This window comes from Argiope bruennichi, chromosome 5, assembly GCF_947563725.1.
Source record: "Argiope bruennichi chromosome 5, qqArgBrue1.1, whole genome shotgun sequence".
Lineage (NCBI taxonomy): Eukaryota > Metazoa > Arthropoda > Arachnida > Araneae > Araneidae > Argiope > Argiope bruennichi.
This window is the reverse complement of record NC_079155.1, coordinates 41,200,742-41,228,241: the sequence shown is the minus strand read 5'-3', so window position 1 is coordinate 41,228,241 and position 27,500 is coordinate 41,200,742. Positions and strand designations below refer to the sequence as shown.

The 27,500-nt window shown below is 28.2% G+C and overlaps 1 protein-coding gene across 3 annotated transcripts in view; it reads left to right on the top strand.

The window, feature by feature from the left end:
• The window catches only part of LOC129968508 (IQ motif and SEC7 domain-containing protein 1-like), a 671,655-nt gene that overhangs the window by 357,268 nt on the left and 286,887 nt on the right, over nucleotides 1-27,500 (top strand). For all 3 annotated transcript variants that reach the window (XM_056082460.1, XM_056082467.1, XM_056082462.1), the window contains exon 2: nucleotides 4,507-4,614. In XM_056082460.1, coding sequence (XP_055938435.1) covers nucleotides 4,507-4,614 — 108 coding nt within the window. The remainder of the gene's footprint in view (nucleotides 1-4,506; nucleotides 4,615-27,500) is intronic.

Sequence of the window (27,500 nt, the reverse complement as noted above, 5' to 3'; positions counted from 1 at the left end):
CTCATCTGATTCGTAAAGCATTGTTTTTAAAAAATATGAACTTAGTATAGTTTTGTAGACTAAGTCCCACAGTTGGAATCGGTGACTTATTAGTTATTGGAATCGGTAATGACCCTAGCCGAGTAGAGAGACCTGAATAGTCGAGCAAAGACTCTGTTTGCTAAGAATTATATTCTCTCTTTGCCCACTTGCGTTTGTTTATTAGGGATTAGTTGCTTATCTGCTGCTGCGTAATGTTAGTACTGCTTTGCGTACACTTCTTTAGTGCTTTGTTACATGTATATCTTGTTTTCGTGTAGAATAAAGCATCGTTATCTTTTACTGAGCCTATTGAACTTTACACCACACAACCCATGGACAGACTAAGAATTTTCTCGTAATAATATATAAATTGTTACATGCATGATGCAAAATAATAATAATAATAATAATTTGTAGTTACTGCTTGGTAATAATAGTTCATGACTTGTTTTTAAGATCTCTCACTGATAAATTTTTCTCATGAGATTACGTCTTACACAGTGTAGTGAAAAGCTTATATGCCGGCTAACAGCTACGAAACACGAGCAATTGCTTTTGTCTTATGGTCTTGTTACTCGGCTGTGAACCGCAAGGTACCAGGTTCTTTCCTCGTTCATAACAATTCGCTACATTGGTAGACGACTCACTGGAGGGAGAGTACTGTGGTAAAAAGATTGTAAGCCAGATAACAGCTACGAAACACGAGCAGTTGCGTTTGTCTTGTGGTCTTGTTACTCGGCTGCGAACCACAAGGTCCCAGGTTTTTTCCTCGCTCATAACAATTCGCTACTACAGCACTGGCGTATGATAGTTACGAAATAGTAACTTTTGGCTTGAATTTAACATTTTTACTGAATATATCGTGCCATCCTTGGCGAATTATTTGGCAGTCAATTCCTGGCTAGAAGTTAATAGAATCCGAAAATCGAATTTGTGTATTAGACGCGTTTTTCACAACTAGTTGAAAAATTTAACACGAAAACTACACTTGCAGTCACAAATTTTAATGTCATATTTTATATATTTAAATCATTGCGTTTTTGAAATTATCGCTTTTACTTCATACTAAAACCACTGACAGTTAACCTATACTTGCATTTGACTCAAAATTTGACACTACACTATAGATATTAAATCAGTGTACCGAATTTCATCTATCTAGCTCTCTTCGTTTTGTAATTATCGTGTTAACATATATTCGAACAAGCGAATTTCCTCTGAACAAATTTTACTAAAAATTTGATAGAAATATGCAAAATTGGTGTAAAGGTCGTATACCAAATTTCCGCTGTCTAGCTCAAAGCGTTTTTTAGTTATCTTTGTCAGAGACAGACAGACGAACATTTTCCAAAAACCTGTTTTTCGAACTCAGGGAGTTCCAAAATGTGGAGATTCGTCAAAATCTCGGGCTTGAATTTTTTGACAGTTATTATATTTTATCTATACTACGTGTACGACAAAGTAAAAATGTAAGCTCATAGAGCATATTGAATGGGATGGCGCTTGTAATTACTTGATAAATAATTAATAGCGTTTATTATTTATAAATAATTAATGGCTTAAAATCAGTTGCTTTATGTAGAAGAATGCTTTTATAAATCGCAAATACGGTTTATTAACAAATGTCAAAATTTGTACTAAACCATCCTTCAAATATTGATTAAATTTCCTTTACCAACACACGCAAAACAAAAATTAAGATAATAAAAAAAATTTAATATTATTTTAAGGCTTTATTACAATTTTATTTATTATCTGAACTAATTAATTTTCTACACTTTCTGAGAAAGGTTATGGCAGAATTTAATAAAAAAGTGCTTTTTTAAAAGTTAGTCTCATTTTATTTTCTATATTGTTTCAGCAGTCAAGTTATTGAAGCGTTAAAGCCCCTCTTAATTGGCTATGTAATTTCGTCGCCTTTCTTGACATTTTGCTCAGCAGAAAATTTAATTTCTATCCTTACTTTATTGTTATTTTATCTCCTCTTTAAATAAACTAAACATTTTCGAAGACGTTGCTTCTCCTTTGGGGATCTAAATTGATTTTATCTTACCTTTGTCCTTTCCGTGATATTTCTTTAAGAATACAGTGAAAAACGATGAGAATAAGGTTTGTTCAGGGTCATGAAATTCAATAAATTTTTTTGGAAATCTTTCTATAAAATAATTGGCATCAGTTTCGTATTTAGTTCAAAATAAATTTTGCTTTAGGCGTTATGACATTTTGTCGTTTGAATGTTTTTTTCATAAAATAAAAAATCTTCTTTTAGAAAAGTTTTTTTAAATATATTAGGAAGATTTCAATTCATCGACTAAGAAAATATATTAAACTGAACAGACGATGACATCATTGCAATAAATCACTGATACGTTAATAGTGATAATTATTTGCAGGCGATTTAGAAGAATTTCTATTTCTCTATGAAATAACTGACTCTTCGAAAAAAGAATAAAACATGACATCTATGCAATGATCATAGATATAATATCAGTTATTTCATGAAATAATTTATCATAGTTATTATTTTACAGAATATCTATTTCGTGAAATGATTTACCGTATTCAACGAAATACTGGATTTTATATCTTAACAATAACGTATATAATGTGGAATTGATTTTAATAATAAGTGTTATTTAAAATTATTATTTTCTAATTTCTTGGATTCAAACATGGGAAAATATTTTAAATCGTGCGATCACTTGATGCCTCCGAGTTTATCTTTTATAAATTAACTGTCCCACATGAAACTATGAAAATGCTAAACTAAACCGTGCGCTAATCAAAAATGCTTGCTCGCTAAATTTTGAGAAAATTCCCTTTTTGAATTATATAAATTTGAATTCTAATTAATTTCCTAATTTTTGTCTTAATTTGGCTCAATTTAATTTCATTCTAAAATCGTCTCCTGATCAAATTCCCACTTTTTTTATTTAATTAATTTTACAAACGCTCTAGAAAACTGATGACTCCAGTATTTTCACATGTTCCGAGTGAAGGGATAAAAGTCCCTAATGGTTACAACATTATTTCAAAGATACCTAAGATTTCCTTTCCAAAGACTACACGTATCAAAGATATCCCTATCAAAATTTCATAGTAAAATCACTGAAGAGAAAAATTTCTACCTTTTTTGCACTTGTGTCTCGATGTAGACGGACGCATTTTTTACCATTTTTTCTTTGTATAAATTATGCTTAAATATAATATGGAAAGAGGCGGTGATAAAATGACTCTGTTTACATCTCGATGCAAGAGCAAAGTGGAGCGAAATTTGTCCCTTTAATGATTTTAATATGATATTTAGATGCATATTTCTTTGCTACGTGCCGCATCAGGTAAGAGAATCTTAAATATCTTTGAAAAGTATAAGCCTTGTTAGGGATTTTTTATCCCTTCGTTCGAAACGTGAAAAAATATAGCAGTCATCAGTTTTCTAGAGCGCGTGTTTGAAATAATTAAATAAAAAGTGTGAACGGGATCGGGAAATAAGAAAATATTTTAGAATGAATGAATTAACATGCGCTAATTTAAAATAAAAAAATTAATTAAAATTTGAATTAGATTTAAAGTATTGTTGTATATATAACATTTTTCTATGATGTAAATACTTGGTTAATATATTGACAATTTTCTTGAAATGTTGTAATATGTTTTTATATTTTAATATCTGACTCTCAGGAGGCAAATACGAGATAAGTATTATGCAATATCAGACAAATCCATTTTGAAAGAGAAAGAGATGATTCAAAGTGAACCATGTTTGGCTGCATTTCACTTATACTACAGGTAATCAAATGAATCAGTAATGAACAAGTGAGGGAAAAAAATGGGTCGAGTTTATTACGACACTATTATTTCCGTGACGTAATAAATACGCTTCCTTCCGCCGCCTAATTATTACTTTTCTCTCCCTCAGCGAATACATTTGTTTCATGCCTTTTAATGCATACATATTTAATTAAAACTATTTTCACTTGTTTACTTTGTATTTTATTAGTTATTTTCCCCTTTTTTCTTTGAATGTATTCCAGTCATATATGTAATAAAAATTGTCTAAATTAAATCATTTCAACAAAAAGGACAATGAAATATGTCTCTTTTTTAAAAATATTTACTTAATCTTTCTAGCAGAACGATATTTTATTATTAAATCGCTTGTATTAAAAGTATGCCTGTCAATTCTGGAATTTTTTTGATGCTATTAAAGCTTTATTAATTTTGTTTGATTTATTGATACCTTAATTATAAGCTCATTAATAATTATTATTAATGGACATATTTTTACTGAATAGATTTATAAATTTATACATTTATATATTGGCGTATCTAATATATATATATATATATATATATATAGAGAGAGAGAGAGAGAGAGCGACATAATAAATGAAAATGACATAATAAATTGTTTAGACACTTTTTTTTTCTCTACATAAGATCCAATTAAAAGTAAAAATTCTTTAATATAGATTTTTTTTTCAGGACGCCTACCATATCGCAACAATCTTCGATATCAGGAGATCCTCCGCCTCCTACGCCAGATACAGAAGATACACCTAGTGTAATGGATTTGAATGGCTTTTATGCAAGGTATTGTGCTATAGTTTCCTTCCTTCCTCTCGCTAACATTTTAAGCTGTTTCTCTTATTGAACAATAGATGGCGCCAGAACAATCTTTTTTCTTCATATTTGATTACGGAACTTTTTAACAAATTCTTTCTTTTCTTTTCTTTTCTTCTACCTTTTGTATCAGAAGTGCATCTGTCTATGTTAATAAGTATAAAATATTGAGAATAAAGTTTGAAAATCATTTTAAGCCTAAATTTTGAATTAAATTGATGCATCAATTAAAATTTTTATTTTCTTATAAATTAATTTTCCTTAATTAGAATTTACTCATCCCCAAAAATTTATTAAGTAAATTAGTTTTTATCAATTATTAAACATTCTTAAAATTAATATTAAAGCGCTGCAACAAATCGTTATCAAGTGCATTACTAATGAAAAGGCACATAGATTTAATATTTTATCAAAAGTATTGAATGTTTTGGCATTTAAATATTATAGATAACATTAATTTTTGAAATATTTTTGAAAAGTAATTAACTTAGACTTTCTTTCATGTTTTTTCATACATTTTTGAATCTCTGTACTTGGTAAAATATGAATACGAATTTCAGATTATTTATGTTCTGTAAAATTGAAGGGAAAAAAAAAGAAGTGAATTTATCTGTGATGGTTATTATATAGCGTATGACGTTTAAATTTAACTGTAAAATTCGGTTATGAACTATAAATATAAGCAATTGAAAAGTAATATTTTTATCTAAATTATCATATCCGTTTTAAATCCGTAAATTTATTTTGAATAATCTTTTTTATTAATTTGAAGATTTTTAAATTAATTCTTAACAAGATATGATTGCACTTTTATAATATGGGATTAATTATTTCGTATTTTTGCTTTATTACATATTATAAACTTACTATAATATATGAAACTAAGCATTCAACACTAAATAAAAGTTACGATTGGGAAAATTATGTTTAATAATTAAATTAGATTTTTTTTTCGTAAATTTATCTGATTGTTAACATACATGCAAAAACATGCCAATCCTGTCTAAGCCTTTCGAAAACAAAAACGCTGTTGAAGTAAGCTTTTTTATTATTTATTTATTTTTTGAGATTCAAAAACAATTTATTTGTCTTTTACTCAAACATGAACAAAACAAATAAAATTTACGGAATAAAGTCATAAAACAAGTTAGAAAGTGAAATATTTACAGTTCTTAATTCTGCTGACAGGGTCATGGTGTTAAAATCTTGACGTTATGTTTGCAAATTGCTTTATTATAATTCTATTTAACAAACAAACTGTTTATATCTCTTCTCTTTATAATGATATCGATCCGGTCTTTGCTAAAATATGAATTCCAATTCCTGTCACGTCAAAAATACGATATTTGTCATGACAAGTTTATCAACTCAGCATCCAGTCGTCTTCGGAAGTTATTATTTTATGCTCTGTTTGCAGTAACTGTTACGACTTTGTAAAGGTATGTACCTAAAAAATACACGTGCCTGGAATAAAAGCTATGATTTACTACTTTTCTCCCATCAGTTCCAAAATCAATAAACAAGTCCTCAAGACAGTAATGTGATTTTGCTTTTGAACGCGATTTTTAGCTCTAGATAAAATTTAATTTAGTGTTTTTGTTCCATTTAAAGAAGTTGATTTCTGAATGTAAAACGTAAATTTTCTTTTCTTATATCTTCCTATATAAGAAATTGCAATTCGTATATTAATTATACAGTAGGCATTTGCTTAATTAATAAAAATTAATAAAAAAATGTTCTCAAGACAATTATGTCATTTTGCTGTTAAATGCTATTTTTAGCTCTAATGAAATTTAATGCAGTTGACGAGTTTTTTGTTCCTTTTTAAAAAAAGTTGATTTCTAAATGCAAAACATATTTGTTTTTCTTATATCATCACATTTAACAAATTGGAACTCACATATTAATTATACAGTAGGCATTTGTTGAATCAATAAAAAATGTTCTCTAGATAGTTGTGCCATTTTGCTATTAAATACGATTTTTAGCTCTAGATGAAATTTAATGCATTTGGTGCGTTCTTGTTGTCTTTAATGATGTTGATTTCTAAATGCAAAACATAAATTTTGTTTTCTTACATCATCATATATAAGAAATTCAATTCGCTTATTACTTATGCATTAGTTCTTTCTGAATCAATAAAAATAAATAAAAAAAATGTTCTCTAGATAGTTATATATATATATATATATGCTATAATATAATTTGCTATTGAATGCGATTTTTAATACTGGATGGGATTTAATATCGATGGTGTGTTTTTGTATCTGCTTGTATAATAGTTGTTTACATGCAGTTTTCTAAGAATTTAATTTCTAAATGCAAAATGTCAACTTTTTTTTTCTTGCATCATTTTAAAAAATTTGTTTTATAAATGAATATAGACTATCTTTCTTAAGTATGGATCCCAAGAACTCGATTTTCTCCTTTTGTATTTTCTTAATTGTTTTCATTTAAATAGCCAGCATTATGTTTATCTTTATTAAACCACCGATAAGATAAACCTTTTTAACCCGTTGAATTCTTGTTAATTATAGCCTTTTGACTTCCCGAAATTGGAAAATTGAATGTTCCAGGATTTAAAAGCTTTTTTTTACTTTTCCTTTTTACGTCAGTTTTTTCTTTACATTTTCCCGAATTATACATTTTAAATACATTTAGCAACTGTTTAGTTTAAACTTCAAACCAAACAAACTAACTTTTTTCATGTTGAGTTCCAAAGTAATAATTTATATTACTTTATGCCTTTTTATAAAATGCAAGAGAATATGGCTTCGATTTTACGTTAGAAACCAAGGTTTATACATTTTAATTTATTTTTTGTTAAAATGTGATGTTTATTTTATAATTTTTCTCCTGTATGATCATGCATAATTAGTTAATTCATGTTGTTTACATAAAACTGTTTCCAAAAGGAAAAACTCAAAAATGAACATCTTATAATTAAATCATTAAATAAATGACATTCTCTGTATAAAAAGGTAATTCTTTAATCCATATTCTACAAGTCCATCAAAAATATAAAATTTAAATGGCCCTATTTAAAAGAAAAGAAGTTTCAAACTACCTTTACATCGTTTCACCTTCTCCTTTAGACTCCATAAATACTTTCAGTTGCGATAATGATCACTAACTGTCAGTCGCATCACATCCTAATCTCCCAGCTAAAGATCTCGTTAAGTGAAAAGTTGTTGCCACTTCAAGTTACTTAAATTGGAGCATCACAGATGTCAACGATACACATGATTAATCACCAAAAGACCGTCGAAGAATGATAAACTTTTTTTTTTATGTCTTCGATTTTTACGACTTTTTCTTTTGGTCGAGATGTTTCTAAAAAATTCGTTTGATAACTTAAGAACAGATGATCAAGTTCATTTGAAAAAGAAAATAAAAAAAATTAAGTTCCTTTTTTTTTTCTTCTTTTTTTTTAACTAAGTAATAGCAAAAATAATTGGTTTCGTAACCCTAGAAACTTGATGAAATTAAAAATGGTTCCAGAACGGAAAATTCATAGATTTGTCTTTTCTTATTTAAAATTCTTTAAAAGTCGCAAATTATCTAATTAATTACTGAAAACAAGATTTCTTACTTTTTTAGTATAATTATAAAATCTTATAAAGTTCTTAAATTAAATCAGCAACTCAAACTGTTATTTATCTTTTAAAATCAGTGATGTTAATATCGAATGGCTAAAATATCGAACTTGTAAATAATTTGAATATTTCTACTTCACAAAAATGCACGACACTCACTTAGAATACAATCTAATAATGACCCCCAAGAAGAATCATGGGAAATATATATTGATGTTGATAAGGTAACGCCATCTGTTGTATCCAAAGAGAAGGTAGTAGAGTTCTGTAACCGCTATAAACTATTATTTCGGAGATTCCGTGTTAAAAAGGCTATTTAGTTTTAATTGTTGATTTTAATCTTGGATTTGAAGGCTTTAGAATAAATGCTGTCTAAAAATTATTTGTATACATATTTAATTTATTTTTGTTAATTTTGTAGTGTAGATAAATTACATTTTATAAAGAAAGCTAATTTGTTTTAATTGTGTCTATTTTGAGCGTAATTTATTTGGAATTTATATAAATTCGGTAACTGTTTCTCGGAAATATGCAGAGCAAACTATTTCATTTCAAAAGCTAAAAAATGCACCCAAGTTTAATTAAATGTACAAAAGAAAGAAATTTTGATATTTAAATTTAAATGCTTCAAGAAAAGGCGACAAATGCATTTACAAGTGTATTCAGAATAAATTAAAGTTTAAATTAAAGTATTTGTGTATGTTTTAGCTTCATATCAAATCAAATTTACCAAAAAGACTTAATTTAATAATAAGCTAATTCCATAAAGAAATTTAAAATTATTAATTCTATGAAAAAGATCAAGCATTCATTAATTTTGATTTTCAATTGCATATATTTGTTAAGAAAATAGAAACATTTTATTATTGTTTTATTTCTTTTATGCCCATTATACTGCTTCTTAAATGTAATATTAAGGTAAGGAGTTCTTAAAGTTAAGCTTTTATAAAAAAAAAAGAGAGCATTCGAAAGAAAAATTTGAAAGAATTTTTATTTAATTTTCAACATCTGTTTTGTGTGAAAATTTAAAAGAATCTTGCGAAATCATATGTGTTAAACATTTTCTCCGAAAAGTTGCTTCTTGAAATTATTTAATAAAATCATTTGTTTAAAAATTTGTAAATTTTAAAGTTCTGTTTCCTAAAAACAAATATCTAAAAAAAAACAATTTTTAAAAAAACAACTTTAAAAAAACAAATATTTATATAAAACAGTATAAAAAAATGTGTTAAATTGGACAAAGTTCTGCAATGAAGAATTATCTGCAAAATTCATATTTTAAGATATGTCTGTTTTTCGACGCATTACAGAAATAAATTTTATGCTGCATTCCCCCAAGATTAATTATTGCATTATTAGCAGTCTTTTTGTCCCTGGATTGCATTTCAGTTTAAGTCGCAAAACAAATTTCTCATACCAAAATACAGTTTTTAATAGTAAATTTGAAATCTATAAAATAGTTGATTGCCTCTATTGCATAGATGCGCCCGAAAAAAAGAATCCAAAGTTTAAAAAATAAGATCTCAAACATTTTATAAAATTGTTATTGAAGCCAATTCTGGATTAGTTTTTTTTTAATTATTATTAATCTATACAAATAGTTTAAAATGTCTTATTTAAAATAAGATGTCTTATAGCCAGTGGCAAGAAATGCAAAAAGACCACCTCATTAGTGACCCTTTATTATTTATTTTTTATATATTTTCCCTTTCTGCTGTCAGCACGCTCTGTGAAAATGGTATAGATATATTTATTTCCTTTTAGAAGGAATTAAAAATAAATTATGCATTAAATCCAATAAAATACTCTCCTCTTCGATTAATTGTATGCAGAACTATGTCATTAATGAAGATTCCCCTAATGAATTAAACATTATAAAGGTAAATTCCAAATGCTTTGTACGTACTGAAATGGTAATGCTATGGTAATTTAATTTGTCAACTGTTCGATACCAATTGACACGAGAATTTAAAGGTTTCGCACTTTGTTGCGAATTAGCATTTTTCTTTTTAATTGAAGAAACGTCCTTCCATTTATCTTCAAAATCTAATGTCAGCATGATTTTTCTTAGCTCAAGATAATTGGATCATGAGCGAAATAATTATATTCACTTTTCTATTTTATTTCGTTTTCTCTCTGCGGTTAAAATGGCAGATGCAAAATTTAGCGACAGCTGTTCGACGGGATGAAAAATGATTCATTTGTTGTGGTGCTCCTCTGTGTTGCCAAAACATATGTTAGTAATGCGACCGATAATAATTTACAATAGAAATTTGTTGTAAAGCTATGCTTTTCTCTTTCGTCCTGTTTTCTTTTTTCTACTTTTTCGAATACGAAATGTAAAATGATAAAGTATCCTAATGTAACTTGGGAAATTTGACATTTAGCATTAGTTTAAACCTTCTTTTTTTTTATTTTGAATTATTCGTTTTTGAAATTACAGTTTAGATTCTTGTCAATTCTCTAAATATTAGATCACGGGTGCCTGAATTAAAAAAAATTGCCGGATTTATAGAATTCATTTTTTTTAAATGTGCGTTTAGATATCAAAAAATATATTTATTGCACAAGTACAAAAAATTATGCCATACATAATAAATTTTACATATTATAATTCATAATCTTATTTTTAAAGTCGCGGCCAAGTCACGGAAATTCCCATGAATTATTTTACTCTCCCTTAAATATCTCCCTTAACCCTTTCTAAAAATGTTCGACTATAAAGAGAGACCTGAGAGATTGATGCAATATCCATTTATTGAGTGTTCTGTATATCTCTGTTAATGTATATGAGAACGCAATAATATTGCATGAATTTTGATTTTTGATTTTATAATAAAACCTCATATCTATGAGAAATTTTAAATCAAAATCCTTATATGTCTACTGTTCTTACATTTAACCTTTTTAATGAGAATACGACAATTCAATAGCAAAACGAACTGATGTTTGAAGTTTGGTATAAGAGTTTTAACATTCAATTTTGAGCAAAATCTGTCGAGAAGAAAAATTCACTTTTTAAAAACAAAGAACGATTATCTTCACTAAATGTGCTTCTTACTGGATCTTTTTTATTAAATAAAAAAAAACTATTCACTAATATAATTTCTTATGCATATTTAAAAAATACTTGAAAGTGATTCGAACATAATCTTATAATCTTATAGATATAGAAATAATCTTATCTGTCGAATATTTAGGCTTTATTCATTTGTTTTTACTTCTTCATACAGGAAGTGTAAAAGAAAAAGTATTGCAATATTCAAAAAAATTCGAGGACGAAATTTTGACAAATCTCCACGTTTCAGAATAAGTCCAAAACATTCATTTTTGGAATTGCGTCTGACCGTCTGTGAACACGATATCTCAAAAACACTTTGTTCTAGGTGGATGGAATTTCATGTGTGGTAAAATGGTATATCAAATCTGTAGATTTCTATCAAATTTCGGACGAAATACTTTGAAATTAAATCTGTCTGTTCGATGGAATTTCATGTGTGGTAAAATGGTATATCAAATCTGTAGATTTCTATCAAATTTTGGACGAAATACTTTGAAATTAAATCTGTCTGTTCGATTATAAGTTGACAGGATAGCTACAAAATGAAGAGAATTAAATGGATAGAATTTGATATACAGATATAGCATCTAAATATAAATATGTGACGAATTAGTAGATATGTATCAAAGGTTTGGAAGCCTGTTGGTATGTCCTTTCACAAGCTTATAAATGAGATAACACGAAAATGCTATGACTTAAATATATGAAATTTGGTATGGGATTTTCTAACTACAATTGCAGTTTTGTGTCAATTGTGGTTTTAATTAGTGGGGAAGATCCAAAATGCATATTCGGTTTTCTGGTATTTTTGTACTAACAACATCCCATCCATCAGACCCCAAAGATCACACTCCAGTAAATTGTTTCGTAATTATTATTCGCCTATAACATACGATCAATAATATACAAGCATTTGCATATGCATTTATTAAAGAGTATTTAAGACCATTCCCTCTGGTTGAAATTTATTATTAATTATTTATTTAATTTATTTTAGTTATTTTTAACTATATTGCTACTTTATGGTAATTCTAAAATTCGTTATGCATTCTAAAACGTACGTATAAAGCGCTTGAATCATCATAACGTATAAAACGCTTAAATCATCATAATACGCGTGAATATAAATCTAGTAACTAAAAATAATAAAATATTGTTGCTAAATATATGTATATATATCTCTATCTATCTATATCTATGTACGCCTAATGTACGTGGCGCAGAATTGCTTTCATTACTTTTTGCTCAATGGCAACAGTGATCACCATACGAATTCTTCACATTGCTTCATTGAAAGTTTTTACTGCTACGCTAGATTCTATGTTCCGTCAATTAACAGAGCTTCAAAATCTTATTAGGAATGCATTGAACTGAGCTGGCATTTCCGTAATGAGGAAAGAGGTCTAAAAGTTATAAAGAAATTGGCGTCAAATAGAAAGTTTAACAAGCACTAAAATAAGCTTGACTCTTAAAGATGGATAATCGCTATGATTTAACGATTTCACATTAATCACATTAAAAAATCAATCATCTGGGCAAACAATCTGGTTTCTTAAGGCGGCTACAGAAAAAAGTTATGCAAAAAGGACATTTAGCACTGAAAATGTTTTTAACTTTAATATTGCGGAAAAATAATCTTTATGTAATCATATGCTCTGAATTTATTGAAGAGAAGCATTAAAACTTTAATTTTTAAATAAAATCCAGTTAATTTAAAAAAAATAAAGGGAATGCTTACTATTTATAAAGTAACTATGAACTAATTTTAGTGGCCCTACATTCGGTGCAATGGCCTATAGATTGTTTAGGGGACATTTTTCATCAATACATATCATGTGACAAAATTAACATTATATGGGGGAAAAAACACCAGATCATATGGGAAAAGTAGCGGACAAAACGTTCATTTATAATTTATTGTGTTGCATGTTTAGAAAAATACTGATTACCATTTTAAAAAACAGTTAACTAATATTTTGTCGCTCTTTTTTAATCTTTAGAAAAGAAGTTCACATATTTAATTCACTAAAATAACATTAAATATAAGCATAATTAGTGAATTATAAAACAAGTATATTATTATACTTAGCAAATATGGTGGCGTCGTTCATTAAAAAAAATAAAGATGGGCTTACAAAAAAAATCTAATAGGGAATAATGAAAGCTTTTTGCTTGAGCAGATCAAATAAATTACCTCTGCAGCGAACAACAACAGAAAAAAGCGTTGAATGTTCTCTTGAACATCCTATTTACATCCATTCAATTTAATTACTTGAATTAGCAAACATATTTTTTCATGTATGTTTAATGTTATGGTGTTTAATTTGAAACTAAAAAGGCTTCTTGTCTCTAGCAATTTTTCAACTCGAGTGAAATGTGTGTCTTAAAAAAAAAGGGGGGGGGGAAACAATTCCTCTGGAATTAGAAAACAGTTAGGTTTATTTTTGCGTCTTGTTTTAAATTGTAACAGGGATGAGATTAGCTAATTTAATTTTCAACAAATGAATAAAATATGGATGAAAGATTATCGGAAGATTGTAAGCTGTTATTTTGTTTTTTATTAGTGCTTTGGTGTGTAATGTGGCCATTAATAAAGCTTTATTGTTTTTGTAATAACTGTGGCTTTTGAGTTTTAAAATGAACGTTTAAATTCTCTTCTTCGTTAAAATTTTCCTTTTTAAATACTTATTAGAAATAAAGTTTTTTTTTTTTAATCTTATAATCCTCATTTTCTAATTCTTTATTAGCTTATCTCATTATTTTTTTTCATTTATTAGCTTATTTCTTTTCTTATTCGCTAATTTCATTGATTTTTTTCAAACATCGACTAAAAGATCAAGTTAAAATCAATCTATTAATCAATAAATGTAATATATTCACTAATATTGTTATCAGTATTTTATAATATTGTTGATTATAATTTGACAAATGTTATCTCTTGTCTCGATTTTTTTTTTAATTTTTAGTTTAAAAAATTTAATAATTTATCAAAATACCATAACATTATAGCTGTATTAAAAACGAAATTGAGCGATTCATCTCTCTTTATATATAATAAGTTATACGGATTTTTTTTTTTTTAAATTTTCAATAATTTAAGAAAAACTATACAGTTAAATATTTGATGGAGCTATAAGAACCATTTGAATTTCAGGATAATAATGTAATTAAAAAAATATTTTTTTTTAAAGTTGCCAAAATTGAGCAAAAATTATCACGAATATTAAATTGGTTTCATTAAAACAGCAATTTTTTATTCTTAATAAAGGAGTAAAATTCATTCTTGTGTAGTAATATTTTCTGAAGTCATTGCGGAAAACCCTTAAAATTCATCTTAGGTTTAATTCTTAATTAAAATTCTAATCAATTTTTTTAAAAAAGAAAATTCGTTCCGAGATATGATTTCCTCCCAGCATGCAAATTTGTTAGCTATAGGTCAAACGGTCTGGTCTGTTGAACGCCAACAAGCACACCCATACAATGTCTTTATTATTAATAGAAAGTAGTAAATCAAAGTAATTGGAATGAATACCCTGTATAGTCAACATTTCTAATTCAGTTTTTCGTTTGCCATCTTTGGTATCTTTTTTAAAACTCCGACAGATTTAATTTTTTTCTTCTTTTTTTTATACCGTTTACTTTGTTTACGTAAAAAGAAAAGATATTAAAAAAATAATAACTATAGCCACAAAAATAATAATTATAAAATTTTCGTTTGAATTTTATGTTATTTATTTCATTTAGAATACAGATTGAAAATTAATGAATAATGTCTTGAAATGTTTAACATATTTTATCTCATCGTTGGGCAAGTTTAAATTCCTTATAATGATTTCGATTCCTCACATTTTTTTATTAATCGTATTCCATGATATATTCTGTTGTTGTTTTGTATGTGTATGTCTCTATTGTGCATTCTATTGTTGTTGTTGTTGATTATTATTTCTACTCAATATTAATTTTCTTACTTCAAATATCAGTCTTTTGGACTTGGGTCTGTTTCAGTAGCTTTTTTCTTTCTGTTGTAGTTACATGATGTACATAAACATGTAAACGTATCCTTTAACTTCTATTTGCACGTTTTTTTAACTCTGTGTCACGTGATAATATGCTTTTTTTCTTTGCGATATGCGCTTGAAATTCAAATTTCATTCGGCTCTTCACATTTGAATGTACCACGTGCACATAAATTAACTTCATTCTTATTTATATTAGAATGTTATTTAAATATTCTTACAGTTTTTGATGCATTATTTATACTTGAAATTTTAGCCAAATAAGAAGAAAGATAATCATTTCTGACCTTAATGGATTTTAAAAAGTTTTCTTTTTCTTGAATCATCAATATGCACTTTTTATAAAATAATTTTGATGATTTTAAATCAATTCATTGGAATATTCTTTTGGCTTATGATTTGTTTTCTAAACGCTGACCCGCTTTCGGTGAGCTTCATTGACTTTCAGCTGCCTGGAGTGATTCGACCCGATGGCAGATGTTTTCGACCTAATAATTCCCAACAATTTCTTCCCAATGGGATGCGATAATTGCTCTTTTATGGGTGGAGAATTTAAATCATTTGGGAGTTTTGATTTTTATGCATGCATAATTTATTTACGGTCTTTGAAGGAACGTTACTGAGTTTGTTTTCTGTCTCAATCAGCAATAGTCTTGGATTGAGGCCATTTTTATATTTCTGTGTCTAAGATTTTTAGTGTTTTTTCATTCATTATGTTTTTAAAAAAATTGAGGAATTAAATTCTCGAAAACTGAATTTTAGCAATTTTAAATATAGCTCTTGCTTCTTCTTCTTCTTTTTTTTTTTTTTTTTTTTTTTTTTTGTTACTTCTTTAAAATAATAACGCTAATTGAATTTTTCGTTTTTCTCAATGAATCGTAATACATTAATGAAATAAGTTCTTCAGGATATTATAATAAATAAGGTGAATGTTTAACTGTGAACCGCAACTTTTTGCAATATCGCAAATAAATGTTTTGGAGTTGTTTATATAAACAACTCTGTTTGGTATATCTTCTACTCTAAACTCGTTGCAATACAAATTACAATAAAAAGAATTAAGAATCAAGGCATCAAACATTAGTGTTATTTCAGACGAACTATCTATGATCTATTTATGAAACTTAAATCATGATCGGGTGAGGATGACGGCATCTGAGCTGGTATCACCTTTCCAGAATTCCATGCCACACCAGTAGAAGAGCATTTGATTCCGACAGATATAGCATATGCTTCACGGCGGTAGAACCAGATTTTGAATTTTTAAATTGCCAGTACCGAATGTAAAACATTATGTCACAGCCCATGATGTCCAATCATTATTATGTTAGATTTCTTGAGTATCATATTTACCACTTGCTTTATATTGAGGTTATAAATATGGGTGCTGTCTCATAGCATTGCAAAGAAAATCAGGTATTTGTTCCAGAAAAGTACATCTTCCTTTAAATATATTTGAATCAAATTTTGAGGCACATCTTATATATATATAGCTTAATATAGTTAAGCTATATATAGTGGGCTTATATATATAGCTTAAATATAGTTTAAATTCTGTTCATTTAGATAATGACGTATTTAAGTCGTATTTTCACTCATCCATGGACACACAGACACATAATCATAACTCCAGACAATTACCACCCACCCATCCAATTGATGGAGTTTTAACTCTGGAATGGATAATATTTATTTGTTTTTGTTTTTTTTTACAAAAAAATGTATATATGTTTTTTAATAATTGCATATAATTCAAGAAAAATATTTTTTAAAAATTTAACTATTTTTTTGTGCTTTTTTTTTAATTAAAATATTCCAAACGGCTATATTGCGAACTAAACAATATCTCAGTGACACAAATCACATTATAACAATTCTGCAATAAAAATAGAAATCCATTTTTAGCAATATTTTTTTTTTTTACAATGCAAAGAAAAAAATATCTTTATTGTATTTTTGATGGTAGAACTATTTATGCAACAACCATATTGGTATTTTTTTCAAAATAAATTGGTATTTTCAAGCTTCCAAAATAAATCTTCTTCTATTACAGCGATTGCCAAGTATCTGTCTTTTCTACAAATATTTATCAAAAAGCATTTAAAAAGGGACTTCCAATCACTCATTGTTACCCTTTGGAACAACCATGTGAACTTGTAGCCAAATGGCTATACGATGCCCTCTAAGGTTAAAACGAAGAAATTCATCAAAATTTTCTGATGGAATTACTTTTAATGCTTGCAGTAATGGTTTTTTTTTTTTTTTTGCATATATTTCATATGCGATGTAATAATAATAAATATATACACATTATTTGAATTAGTATTAATTTAAGAGAGAAACTTCGAGGTCAGGTCTGTGAATTACACTTCATAATAAATCATTGGTATCTATAAATACTCTTCCAAGATCCGGAAGAAAAAGCATATATTACAGTATTCGGTTTGTTGGCGGCGAAACAAAGAAAAGCGTCTGCTACAGAATTGCTTGTTCTAGAGTTTCACCTGTTAGCGGAGGCGGAAAGAATTGGGGGAATTTTCTTTCCTCCTCTTCGAAATTCTTCTCTTGCCTTCTTTATCTAGATTGACAGAGGACGTGATCGCGTTAGTTCTTTCACGTTGAAACGAGATATTGGGCAGAATGCTCGAATGGTACGCATCTAAAAAAATTGGAATAGCATTAAGGGGGTTTGTCACAAATTTAAATATGCGTCCCGATATATACGATTTTTTTTTTCATTGCTCAGCAATTTTAATATAAATAATAATAAGAAAACATTGTGGCTATGTATGTATGTATCTTCCGCATTTCTTCCTAAATGATTGGGCCGATTTTAATCAAATAATGTATATTTATTCTTTAGGTCAAAAAAAATATCTTGAACTTTTGAAAGTGCAAAAATTAATTAGTTACTTAATTAGAAATTAACTGAATTTTTGCCTTTTTCCTGCATTAATGTCGGAACAAATTATTTTGCAAGAAATATTTTAATAGCATTTTAAAATTCAAAATTTTACCTTTTCTGCGATCCTAAATGTTGTACATTATAAGTTTTAATCATATTCTCAGATGAAGTTCTGTGTTATTATTCGCGTATTGAAATAGTCTCCGTTCATCATATTTTTTAACTATTATTTTGTAATTTTTGCTCTGTGTTGCATGAGTACGTATTGATAGAATATGACTGATAAAATATATATGATATAATTGATGTGATATAATATCTCATGATAGTATGCATTAATAATAACTTAATTGACTGCATTTTTCGTTACAATCAAAATAATTTTGTAAATTTTTTGAGAAAATCAAATGTTTCTAGATATAAAGGGGGAGGGAGAATATAAATGCAAAGCTATTAAACATGAAAAATTCTATGTTTAATTAAAATATTTATTTAAATCTTCCAGAAAACTGTCTTTGTTATGTCATAATATAAATGAGACTATTTGCAGTTTAATAATATTTAATATATGCCTTCTCATTTTGCATAAAAAAATGGAGATAAAATCAATGAATATTACTTATTATTTTTGCAGTACAATATTACAATAAAGTAACTGTCAACATTTTAGAATAATTCCACAAAATTGAAGAATTTTTGGTAATTAACTAGTTTGAACTTTTTTTTCTCATATGCTGTATAATCGAATCACGTGGATTTCTTTGTTTTACATTAATATAAAGTAGCGTATTGTTGAAAAGTTTGACCTCTACATTTTTTTTTTTTTTTTTGAAAATTACGACATTGTTAACATCTCTGACTTCTTAAATGTCGGATCTTTAGTTATAGAAGCGTCATATGAAGATAAACTGTTTAACTTGATTGATCTGCGTAGCTTTTAGCAATAGTTTAACATTGGTAACGAGTAGCAACCATTGAATATGGTATCATCGTTTAACTATTACATTCTGAAACAAAAGTGTCAAAATCAAACGCTAGAGAGGGTCAAATAAGTAAATTCTTTATACAAACCGAAAAAGAAATCCTTCAATTTTTTTTTATAGAAGCTTATTTAAATACGGTTTAAAAAATTTCAAATTGAAACTTAACAAATATATTGTTACGAAATTTCCGAGGGGTTCGTTTGGATAGTGGGAGTTATAGGGTGTGGAGAACGCTCAATCACCAGGCGGCAGTAGAAAATAAAACAGCGACGTTTATTTACACGAAGAGACACAGGACAACACAAAGACGACAACTATATACAGCACACAATTATCTTCAGCCGAGACGTGCAGACAACAGCACACAACAGACTCTAATGCAGACCGTAGCGCACAACTTAATTCAGCACTCACTTGACTCCGTCGCTGCTCCGCTAATCTCTGGAAGGCCAGTTCTTGTTGTCGATTCCGACTACTCTTCGACTCCACTGGTCCGCAACCCAATTCACCACTGTCCGGCATCTGCGGGTGCTTCCTTTTATAGGTCTCAGGAGGCGAGGCTAGAAGCCTCTCAACCAATCAGGAACGTTCGAGGCGTATCTCCGTTCCTACAGGACGGTTCGGGAAAATTCTCGATGTTTCGGGTATAATCTATTTTGGCGCCAAAGTCGCCAAATTCGTCGCCAAATGGTCGCCAAGGTCTGGGATCTCCTATGGAACCCACTATGCTGTGAAGCCGCATCAAGGATTCGTAACAATATGTTATTTTTCCCATTCTCTGTTTTTGTCTTTCCTACTTTGAAGAATATCTTGTCTTCTGTGAATAATTTCAAAACTTACTGAAGGTGAATTTCTGTGTAATTGTGTTTAGCATTAAACAGGTTTTCTTTTGCAAATTAAGATTGTGAATCGCTCTTTAAATTCTTTCATGTAAATAAATTCATATACAAATTTTCCGGATATTTTCAGATTTAATTGACAAATATTTGTTAAATTCTGGCATCCCAATTTTATTTCATTTGTCTTCGGATCTGAACAGTATTGTATACCAATTTCCTACATTTTCAAACAGTTAGATACTATTTCTGTATTTGTGAAAAAGATCGAAAAAAATTTTTTTTTTAAAATCTTTTCTTCTAAAGATACAGAAGCATCAACCTATATTTCATAACCATTTCTAAGGCTTACATTTTTTTATTATTGAAAACATTGGGATTCGTAGCAATAATTAAACACAATTACGTATTTTAAAATTTAGACTACGAAATATTTATTAAAAATTTCTTATATGTTACAATATTTGCTGAAGGCACAAAGACATTTGTTGTGGGCCGCGAGTTTGACATCTTCTTCTACTACTTTAAATTTCTTTAGATACTTTATATGCCACACAATATATCTTTTCTAAACGCAGCCTTGCTAAGCCTTCTTTCTGCAGATTGTCAAAAAACCGCAGAAGTTTTTCATGCCAATAAGGTGTTGCATTCAACAATTCCTTTGAAAAATAAATAGGAATATTTTTTTACTGACGCGCGCAAACTTGTTTATATCACATTCGGTAAACATTCTATAGACGACAGCTAGGCAAAAAAAAAAAAAAAAAAAGTCAGCTTGACATCTGCCAAGCATTTATATGAAAGTGGAATGTGGGAGACGTGAACTAAAAAAAGCAGATATGTAAATAAATAAATGCAAAAAACTGGATTTTTTTTTACTGTTAAAGGTTAAACCTTCTCCTCCTATATGCAAACAATGGGTGCGTCTCATAAGTTGCTTTTGTGAATGCTTGGAACGTGTCTCAGGAAAGTTTTGAATCTCAAAAGGTTTATTTTAAGAAAGCCTCATAGTTCGAATTTGTTTGTTTCCTTTTATATGTTTATTTATTCACTTCTTAATAATAGTAATTGTATTTATTTCTAACGGAATATTTTATTTGTTATATATCTTATGTGAGAAACTATTTTGGAAATCCTTCTATGTTTGCTTTGTCAATATTTTATTTATACATCCATAGACTTCTAACTTTATTGAACTTGACTGAAAAAAAAATCTTTTCAATAAATAGGAAAGTTATTTTCATCTGATCATTTAATTTGTTGTATATTTCCATTGGAAACAATCAATATAAACCAATATAAACATAAGCAACAAATATTTTTTTTTTTTTTTTAGAAAAGCCACCCAGAATTTATAAAGGAAAATAATGAATAAAAATCATCGTGTTAACAGTGGAAATCTTCTCTCCTCAATTTCTTTTAAAATCTTTCTTTTTTTACAAATAGACTGGCAAGTTGATATTTCCAATTAATTATTGAGTTGTGTCTTAAGATTTCTGCTGTGTATTATATATTTCATGATTTTGCTTCAATTGTTTATTTTTTACTACAATGGATTTTGACAAGACGGTTAACTCCTTTTATACAATTGTCATAATCTTAGCACTGCAATGTTTGTTGAATAGATTTTGAAATCTTCTAGGGTCTCAAGACAAGAGATGAGCGCCTGTAGCGCTTGTTTGATAGATTTTAATTGATTATTGATTAAAATGAGGTAATTACATTTCATATATTTTAAACATATTTCTAAAATATTTGGTCTTGTTATATATTTTCGATGGCATAATTGAGAATCGGATTACTTCTCATTTGTCTATATCTCGTGAAATGTTGTAATTATTAAAAACGGAATCAAATGCTAATTCTTTCTTGATTCTTTTTATAGTCTTTTTAAGGTTCAAAACTATTTGCGATCAAAGTTTTATTTACTGTTGTATTTATTATTTTTTTTCATTTGCACTAAACATATCAAATTTTGATGCTCAACCAAGAGTTCCTGTTTGAGATTATAAGATTTCTTCGGCAAGACAAGAGTTTATTGAGGGTTGAAAAGTTACTCTTACTGTTCTTACTGATAAACTTCACTCATTTTCTCTTTTATACAATAAAATTCTGATAGAATGGGTAGCTCATCTGCTTGCGCATTACTTGCTTCACTTCCGCATCTCTTTTGAAGTAATCCAAACCAAAATCTGCTGAATAATATCGAAAAAAAGTCACTGACTTTTTCACACAATACTTAATCCCTTAAAATCAGATAAAAACTGTAACTGTATCTCAACACTTCTTGCAAAGCGGGGCTTTGGGATATCTGGCACTTTCATTCAATTACCTGCCAAGCACGAAACTATCTCTGTCACACGACGCCAACGCATCGAAGAATAATGATAGCAATAGGCTACTCGTGCGTATTCTGGCGACAAAAAAGGCGTTAAAACACAATGGAAAAGGAGAAAAGGAACGAAGAGAGGGTGACGGCGGCATAATTGGCGCGTGTGGGCGAGTTTTTATTTCTATAACTCCAAAAATCGACACGCATTATCACCCTTTTAAAGCCACCATTCCTTTGTACTTAAAACCTTTGTTTTGTGAAAGAATCGGGTCTCTCCCGTTGCCTCAAGCTCCTCGTAGTTCTCAAAACAGCCTGTGCAGCGATTTTTAGAAGATTCTCTAAGAGTTGGATTGTTTTGTAAAGCGAACTTCGCATTGTGCGTTTTTCTGATAATTAATGTGTTTGATTGGTGTATTATCACCGATATGGAACAATGAACTAACTTGAATGATTATTTAGCTTGTCAATTACATAAGAAGGTGAAGTTTTTTAAAGAATGCTTAGAACAGAAGTTGAGATTCCATGCTGTGTGAAAAATGTTTGATAGAAATTGTTACACGCGAACCGGTTGATGCACCAGTTCGTTAAGAATGATTGTGCGCTTTTGCATTGTTGTTTCATTTCGTCAAACATTTTTCTATAAAAGATAACAGTCTGTCGTCACGTATCTTTATTTTTAGCATCTTGAATGTCAAATTTACGACCAGTGGAGGATTTTAACATTTTGAGGGAAATTATGAGGTCTCCTTTTTTTATTAGTCACTTTAATTTCACAATTCTATATTTTTCTAATTAAATCAACATGTTTATTATTTATTCATTTTTGATTAAATTTTTATTTCACTTGCTTTGTAAAAATCAGCATGTTTTTATTTTAAGATAATTTATAAATGGCATTCATGTTTGGCACAGAATTATTTATCTAGATATATCATGTTTATAAATGTTGTTATAACGAAGTGTTCGTAATTACACGGACTGGAGCCTAAATTTTACTTTTCAAATTACTAATATTATATTTCATTTCATAGAATTTGCTATTTTTATAAATTTAGTCGATAAAATAACAGTTGTGATTTTTACAAATTTGGTTGGTAATAAGTAAATAACAATTTTTAATAGTACCTTCCTAATGCCTCCCCCATATGCCAAGATAATTAAACAGCCTTGCTGCAAATCCGCCACTTTTTACGACTTATAACAGTTTCTTATAACAGCTAGTATGTACATTTCAATATTACATGTACAAGGTGTTCCTTAATTATTGTCGGGGTTTCCGTATCTCATAACTTTCGAATAAAAAATATTACGCAAAAACCGATTACGTATTCGTAAATTACAACTCAAAGAATTTCATTAATGATATTAAAGTGTAAAGCTTGCACAATTTGCACTTTGTAGGCATTCAGCTGAAGGCGATTATGTATTTGTAAATTACAACTCAAAGAATTTTACGTGGCAACAATGCGAAGAGGTGGACCAATCCCAGGGCCTCCGAGATCACCAGATATAACACCGCTGGACTTCTTTCTATGAGGGTTTGTCAAGAACATTGTGTACAAGACCCCTGTGCCCTCCCTTTATGAACTGAAGCGCAGAATTGTTACTGCGATCCAAAATGTTACCCCACAAATGCTGGAGAACACTTGGAGGGAAATCGAATTTCGTCTCGATGTGTTACGAGCCACGAAGGGCAGCCATGTGCAAATTCATTAATCTTTTTAATATCATTAATAAAATTCTTTGAGTTGTAATTTACGAATACATAATCGCCTTCAGGTGAATGCCTACAGAGTGCAAATTGTGCAAGCTTTACACTTTAATATCATTAATGAAATTCTTTGAGTTGTAATTTACGAATACATAATCGCCTTCAGGTGAATGCCTACAGAGTGCAAATTGTGCAAGCTTTACACTTTAATATCATTAATGAAATTCTTTGAGTTGTAATTTACGAATACGTAATCGGTTTTTGCGTAATATTTTTTATTCGAAAGTTATGAGGTACGGAAACCCCGACAATAATTAATGAACACCCTATACTATACTTTTTAATAAATGTGTTGTGGGTTTTACTAAAGCATATATTATACGTTTTAATAAGAGCTAAATAACTCCTCTACCTCCTGACTTATTAATTTATTTAATCTCTTAAATAATAGTAATAATCCTATTTGAAACATTTATTGCTCTATAATTCACAAAAAAAGTAGATTAATAAGCATATCCCAATGAGTTTTATTTTAAAAATTATTTGCTACTTATTAATTATTTGCTACAAAAATCCTGTTATTTGATGACTGATTTCAAATGCTTAGATGGTTTCAAGTTCTGAAATTGTTTGACGTATCTTATTAAAATGTGAAATGGATCATTTGAATAATTAAAGTTTGTAAAGCTCTAAATAGTAATCAAATAGGCAGAAAATTTTTGAAAGTGTAATCTCTACAATGTCAACGACATGTCGGATTGTGCGTTTCAATCTGTGACATCATATATTTCCATATTAATATCTTCCTGTATAATTAATTTTTTATTTATCGATTTTCATCATTTACTGGAAGTATGTTACATGCGTTGTTGCGTTTACTTTTATAAATGAATGGATACAATCTAAACAAAATCAGCCGTTCTTTTAAAATAATACATGAACGTGAACCCTACCAGTTCGAGAACTTGAAACCATTTAATTATTATTTTGAACAAGATCAATCCTTTTTGCTTTCTTTATAACCACAATACATATAATTACAACAATTACAATTTAAATGTCAGATGTGCAATAGATAATTTTCAAAACCAGACGCTGTGGGTGTTCCGAGAAAAAAACTCCAGACAGAATATTATGTTACTTTTCCTATAATCAGTATAAATTTAGATTCTTTAAAGATAATGTTCGAATACTCCTTAAACTCATTTATTAGCTCTGTTTCAATTATGATTGATTTCAAAACTGTGCGATTCATTTTTTATTAAAAAAATTATTTTCATAAATTAGCAACATGGTTCATTGTTCTTTATTAACCTTGCAATTCTTTAATAAAACGTATTCTGGTTACTGATCTCTTCATTCGTGATTTTGTTAAAAGAAAAACCACTCTGCTAATCTTGTTTTTTTTTAATTCCAAAATGCATTTAATATGTCATTTGAATTGGATAATTGCAAAATAACTGTACGTTCTTTAAAATTTGGAATGTCACTGTAAGTTATATACATAGAATTATGAAATTTACAAATCTGAATATACCAAAGTAAAAATAAATATTGAGTCGATATATTATCGTTCATTTTAATATGTGAATATATCGTTTGCATTTGTGATTTCCGTTGTGGTAATGTCAGTAATTTTATTTTTGTTTTATTTTCAAAATTAGCTACTTAGGAGCTCTTTTCGTTTTAAATTAAATATTTCAAATAAAAAAAAATTTAAGTGTTCTAAATATGAGAAAAGAAGAAAGTAGAGTAGTCAAGAGAAATATTAATATAATCTTATTACTTTTTGCATGCTCATGAAATATTTGATTTTAATATAAGTAATTCGTTATCTGATTAAAATATCCGACTAGGTTAGGAAAAGATTTTTTTTTAAAAAATTAATGTTTGTATTAATACAAGGATAAAATGATGAATAAATGTGAAATTATTATATATATATGTAACTTTTGAAGAAAAAGCATATTTTGATATAAATTTTAGCACTTATTTACAGAAACTAAGATTGTTCAGAAAAAACAAATTTTTACGATTTTTTTTTTATTTATTTATTTGCAATATTACATGTGTAACATATCTTAATCCTGTGAACTGTTATTATGTTCAAAAACTAAGGATTATATCCAAAAATAAAAATAAATAAAAATTTGTGCAATATATAAAATTATCTATGAAATTTTGGAATTTTTTGCAACAGTATTTATATCAAACAATCGACTTTTAAAGCATTCAACAACAAATCCATAGTTCAATACATTCTACATAATATAATGAGCAGTAATTATTAATTTCATTAAGATATCTTAATTACTTTTTGAAACAAGACAATACTTGTATAGTTGAAATATGAAAAAATTAGTTCTTCAAAAAATGCATTTAACGTTTTCAAATGCATTATATTAAATCTTGTTTCAAATGCTTGTAAATACTAAAATGCGGCGAGTACATATGTTTTAATTTGCTATAATTTGACTTCTAATTGACATGGAGATAAAATAAAGATATCATTGGGAAAAGAAACGTATTCTTTTTTTTAACTGCAAAAAAAAGAGAATTTTCATCCACATGTCAGCATAGTCGTATACTTTAAGGTACTAATTAGCTTGTTATTAGTATACCTGAACTAAGACCGTATACCAAATTTCATACGTCTAGCTCAAAACGTTTTATCTTTCTTTGCTCACAGATAGACATTTTCCAAAAATGTGTTTTTCGAACTTCATGGTGGTTAAAAATGTGGAGATTCGTAAAAATCTCGAAGTCGAATTTTTTTTTAGATTACACAATACTTCCTCTATGTTTCGTATACAAGAAAGTGAAAATAATAATGTGAAACACTATTTGACATTTTATGGATGCATTTAAATTTAGTTTTGTCAAAAAAAATTTTTATTTTTTTTTATTTTTATTTTTTTTTATTTTTTTTTTTTATTTTATTTATTTGTTTATTTCCATCTCGAATAAAGAGTTCCGAAATTGAATTTAAAAATGTCTAATGAAAAGGGCATATTCTATTTTAATTCGAAATTTTTGAGTCAAAATTTTATGGACATCATTTGTCATTCTGCAAAAATAATTTTAACTATATAGCTAGAAATTTAAATCGGCAGATAAATTTTTGTGAAAATTATTTTATACACGAATGTTCCTATAGTTTGCGTGTTTCATAACCTCATTGGAAAATGAAAAAAATAGATATTTATGTTACCCAGAATCGATTTTCGTGACTTCGTTCATTTCAGTATCTCCCTCCTTCACAAAAAAAAAAAAAAAGCTAATTTATGCATAACAACTGGGAAAGTAGTAGTCTCACAACAGAAGTATGTGAGGTTAAATTTGTTACACAGTTTTAAAATCAATATTTTGAACCAAAGTTTTAAAATAAATTTTTGATTTGTGAGGGGGTTTTTTTG